The sequence below is a fragment of the Molossus molossus genome, unplaced genomic scaffold, assembly GCF_014108415.1.
Source record: "Molossus molossus isolate mMolMol1 unplaced genomic scaffold, mMolMol1.p scaffold_m16_p_2, whole genome shotgun sequence".
NCBI lineage: Eukaryota > Metazoa > Chordata > Mammalia > Chiroptera > Molossidae > Molossus > Molossus molossus.
Window position 1 is genome coordinate 2081805 of NW_023425355.1, and position 5322 is coordinate 2087126.

Sequence of the window (5322 nt, forward strand, 5' to 3'; positions counted from 1 at the left end):
TGTTACGGGGAGCTCAGAGATGTGTGGGGCCAGCCCTATTTGCTCACAGGGAAACTGAGGCTTGGAGAAAGGCATGCCTTGCTAATGAGTGACAGAAGCAGGACCGGAACCCAGCTCTGTCAGGTCCCAGCCTGGGGCTTTTCCCTCCACAGCAGACGGCTTTGCAGAGGGATGCTGGAGAGGACACTGTTGCTATGCAGTGTCGGACGTGGGTGGGGGGAGATATCTCTGGGGTGGGTGGCATTGATCCCTGAGGCTCAAAGGGGAGGAGGGGAGATTAGGGGCTAGATGCAGAGGAAATGGGTCAAAGTCATTGCACAATTGGATGGGCGGCTGCAGGCGTTCCTTTGCTTAGAATGCTGACTTTCGATGCAGGAAAGGGACTACACGCTTCTCCCAAGGTACCCAGGGAATGTGCGCTCCGCTCAAAGACCCGCACAATTTCTCTATCATTTCCCGCTTCCCTGGAGGCAGTCCTCATTTTAGTCTTTTCAACATCAGAGGAAGGGGCCCAAGGAAACTTTTCGAGGTAATGTCACTGGTTTATAATATATCGTGCTCATGTTTACAAAACTTCACACAGTTACCCAAACTCAGTAAACTGCGTGCCTAACATGGATAATAAATAAATAAAAGCAGGGGAAGGGAGTAAGTGAATTAGATCCCAATGAAGATGTTATTACAAAATGAAGAGGAAAAAAAAAAAATACAAAACCCCAAGACCGAGCAACGGAGCCCAGGGCAGAAGAGCCCGGGCCGGCTTTGGGGCCAGGAGGGCTGCGGTCCCTCGTTCCAGCTTCCGGCCTCGGGTGGCCCTGCTCCGCGTCCATTCCTTCCTTGGCCAGCAGCAGCCGAGGCAGCTCAGCCAGGGGCAGGCCAGAGGCTGCGGGAGAAAGCACTTGACAAACACACAAGCCACCCCTTCATTTACTGCAAAATTCTGTTTAATGTGTAACATTTCAGGCACAGGGAGGCCTTGGGGACTAGAGGCAAAGCAGCCCTGAGCAACTCCCACTCGGATTTATTTGCCTGCTTCTGTCTCCCTCCCTCGCCCTCCACTCCAGACTTGTCCTCCTTTTCCTTGAGGCAGCTGTTCCCCCTCCACCCACGCGTCCGCAGCACCCCCTCCCTCTACTCGCTGACTTCCCTCCCCACCGATGCGACTCCAGAAATAGGGTACCTGACAGCACAGGGTTAAGATTAGTTTCATAATCGGAGATACTGCAGAGCATCCTAGCTCTGGTCCCCAGTGGCCCCAGAGAGGAGAGGGAAGAGGAAGGGGTCCAGGCAACAAGAGTGCCCCCAATAACCTTGAACACTGGCACTGGCCGCAGACAGAGGCCCTGGGAGGAAGGGGAGTGGGGCCGGAAGGCAGGTTCTGATGGGCTCTCTCCCTGGCAGGCAGAGGCCTGTGCACCGTCGAGGAGAAGGAGGCCCAGGACGGGACGGGGTGGGGGCAGGGCGGGAGGGCGCCTGGCGCTTGGCATCAGCAGGCAGAGCAGCGGTCGCTCTTCTCGGCCAGCCCGGCCCCCGTGCCGGGGCTGCGTCGCAGTATGTCTTTCAGGGAGCCGTCCTGCTCGCTCAGCAGCTTGTTGATCTCGTTCTGCTTGTGCTCAGGTGACAGGCGGTGGCCGAAGCCCGAGCCCTTGCGGGAGGGCGGATTGGAGCGGCGCCGGGCCCGGCGGGCACAGGCCCTGATGATGAGGTATACCACTTCCGCCACGTTGAGGACGATGCAGATGCCGGAGGCCACCAGCATGAAGACGGTGAAGACCGTCTTCTCCGTGGGGCGGGACACGAAGCAGTCCACCGTGTTGGGGCAGGGGTAGGCCTCGCACTTGACCAGCCGCACCATGGCGTAGCCGGGGTAGAGCAGATAGAACACGTACATGAAGGCGGCCTCGAACAGCAGCCGGCAGACCACACTGATGACATAGGTCCACCACAATGTCCCTGAGATGTGGACCTTGTGCCTCTTCACCTCCTCCAGGTGCAGGGGGTCACCGTGGCCCTCGAGCCGCAGCATTTTCTTCTCTATGTGCTGCTGGTGGGCCACGTGCATGGCCACGAGCAGCGCCGGCGTGGAAACCAAGATGAGCTGCAGGGACCACAGCCGCACGTGGGAGATGGGGAAGAAGTGGTCGTAGCAGACGCTGTTGCAGCCGGGCTGGAGGGTGTTGCAGATGAAGGAAGACTTCTCGTCACCCCACACACTCTCTGCGGCCACCACCAGCACCATGATCCTGAAGATGAAGATGACCGACAGCCACACTCGGCCGATGGCTGTGGAATGCCGGTTCACGCCGCTGAGCACGGTGTACAAGCCTGCCCAGTTCATCCTGCCTCATTCACCCCTGTAAGACAGGAGCCACAAAGCAAGCTGTCAGGGCGGGGGCGGAAGGTGGCCACCATGACACCGGCTGACACGCTCAGCCCTTCCGAGAGAGCCGGTGTCAGGAAAGAAAGGGTAGTCAGAGCTGTCCGCATCACCCCATCGCCCCTGCCGGCCTCGCCTCCTCTCTCACTCATTCGCCTCGACTTCCCTGAGCCCCAGCTCCCTTTTGCGCTTGCATCCAACATTCCTTCCTCTCTAGCCCCTTTCTCTGCCAGGCCCATCTTCTGCCCTCAGCCATCCTCTTTAGCTCCCCATCCTCCAGCTCCTTAACTTTGAACCTGGGGCGAACCCCCAAAGCCCCGTTACCTTGGGGAGCGCCTGTCCCTGAGGCCACCCAGACAGGTCCCCTATGGTCTCATGTCTGTGCCGGGGGAGTGGTCCCCGGGTCCGCGCCTGCGTCCCAATTCATCGGCGCCCGGTGCTGGGGAGTCATATGCTGCTTTATACCCAGTGTCTGCACAATGGGACCTTTGTGGGGCTCTGAACAACGCCCTTTAGAATTCAGATCAAACGCCCTGACTTCCGCCCACCCTCCACACAGAGCACTTGTGTCCCAGGCCGGACACCCAGCCTGCACCCACCTGTTCTGTGCCCGTCCGGTCCGTCGCCGCACCCGCCCCATAGCCCCACCAGAAGAATGGTCGCAGTGGAGGGGGAGGAGATGTAACAAATACAGGTACATGTACGAGGGGACCCGAGGGAACCAGGACACTCTTGGCCCAGGCCCTTCCCCATGAACTAGAAGCTTCGGCTGTGCGGGATTTTTCCTAGGCCAGAGCCCCTCCAGGGTATGGGTGAGCTAGAGGAGAGGAGAGGGAGCTCGTGTCTACGCAGCCAGGAACTGCGTTAGGCATTTTCCCATACGTTCTTTCTTTTGACCTACTTAGCCAGCCTCTAAGGATGTTACCCTAGTCTTTCTAGATGAGGAAGCTACAGCTCGGATAAGTTAAGTCACTCACTCAAGGTGACACAGCTTGGAAGAGTGAGAGTAGCATGAAACACAGAAGGGTCTGAAGCAGAGGTCTCGGCTCTCTCCACAGTGTACTTGTGCTTTTGCAGATGGTGTCAGCAAAAGTCAAGGCTAGCCGATAGTAACAACAAAAGCCAAGGCTAACGCTGCACGTAAAAGTACAGTCAATGCGGATGCTGTTGACCTGCGAGCAAATTCCAAATCCAGGCTCATGGAGCACACCCCGAATATCTCTCCTTGAGCTTCTGGAAAGGGGACCCCTACAGAGAGGGGACCCCTACAGAGAGTGGACAGGTGAGCACATGGTGAGAATAAGCCAGAAGGAGAAAGAAAGAGTTGAGCAATCAGTAGAAAGTTAGAAGATGGAATAGGTAACAGTCACCCAGTTTGGGGTTTGAATCCTGGTTCTGCACCTCATGTGACCCTGGGCGAGTGACTGAACTTCTCTGAGCCTGCTCATCTGTACACGGCCTTAGTACCCAGGGCTATACAGGGAGGTAATGAAGCAACCTGCAAAAGTTCTTAGCTCCACTTGCACAGTTGCTGATCAAGGGAAGTATGAACCTTACCAGGAAGAAAAAACAATATCGCTTTGGGGGACTAAGTGGGCCGCCAAACCCAATACCCCTCTTTTTCCTTCCCAATGCTACTGTTGACCTACAGTGTCCATCTCAGATGGAACAGACGGTTCCGTTGCTGCCCTGGCCCCAAAGTCAAGGGTGCAGTGTAACCTCCTGGTTTCCCAAGCTTGCCAGATGCTCTAGGGAAGAAATTCACCTCTATCCCTTAGGTAGGCAAGAAGGCCTCCCCCCACCTCCCACCACTTCTGCCCTTAAGTCGTAAGGAGGTCACGCTGGAAGCAGGGAACTGGGTGCGAGGAGAACACACAGGCTTGAACTTGCGGGAAATGCAGGGCATTTCCTGCCCCCGGTGCAGGGGCAGTTGGTTGTGGCAGAATCTCCGCATCCACTTCCGGGCGGTCCTCTCTGTCCCGAGGGGAAGGGGTAAGGTATTAGCAACTGGAAAAGTTGGGGATTGGGGTGAAAGAAACTAAGGGACGAAGAGACGGTCCACAGGACATAGACGGTTTCTTTCGACCAAGTTTCTTCATTTAACTTACAAAAAAAAATCACTAGTGAGTTCATGCTGTGGCCCAAGGCAGTGTAGGGAAACAAGGGCGCCGGTGCCCTTTCTCCCAAGCCTGGGGTCCTGAAGGCAGATCCGCTCCTGGAGGCGCCACGGTGAGCTGTAAGGAAATGTTCTGTCCGGTGAAACATCAGATTCAGAAACATGTGGTCAAGGCGCATTAAGAATAATCGTTTACTGAGCACCTATTATGTGCCAGGCCCTCCCACACGCACTATCTCATGTAAAACCCCGAACAACCCCACGAGGTCGGTGTGACTTTCAGTCCTCACGTCCCAGACGAGGAAACTGAGGTAAAGAAAGGTGAAGGGATTTGTCCAAGGGGTCACAAGGGCTGTGCACCTAGCACATGACCGAGCTGGGATTTGAGCCAGGCCAAGTTGACCCCAGAGCCCACGCTCTGTCCCATCAGCTCTAGCACCTTGGCTGGAACGAATCATTCCCTTTCTGTGTTTTCAGAAACGGGGAGATTCAACACTGGCCTGGCTTTATTTTTCTGTAGCCGCTTCTCCCCTTTCCTGTTGACTGACAGCTCTTCCTTTCAGCTGCGTCCTGGTCTGTCCTGTTCTCCCTCCCTTAGCTTTCGTGCACTGCCTACTCAAGCTCCAGAGCACGGTTGAGCTGTTCTCTCTGGCCCTCAGGGTGCCCCGCAGACGGCCTGGCCCCCTCTGAGTGTCTAGTTCTTGGAGCTCTCAGCCTCTCATCTTCCTGAGCCTCCTGGGGCATGGCCAGCAGCTCCCTAAGGACCCTTGTGTGGGCACTTGGATCTCAAGTTTTGCTCTCCTGTTTGGAAGAAGAGCTGATCCTTATG

General features: G+C 56.3%; 1 protein-coding gene across 1 annotated transcript; it reads right to left on the minus strand.

Moving 5' to 3' along the window:
- Positions 1-1486: 1486 nt before the first annotated feature.
- GJB1 (gap junction protein beta 1) lies at positions 1487-2774 on the minus strand. The gene is made up of 2 exons (XM_036271471.1): positions 2702-2774; positions 1487-2354 (listed from the first exon to the last, which is right to left on the minus strand). The coding sequence occupies exon 2, from the start codon at positions 2336-2338 to the stop codon at positions 1487-1489; it is 852 nt and encodes a 283-aa protein (XP_036127364.1). The 5' UTR covers positions 2339-2354; positions 2702-2774.
- Positions 2775-5322: the final 2548 nt, after the last annotated feature.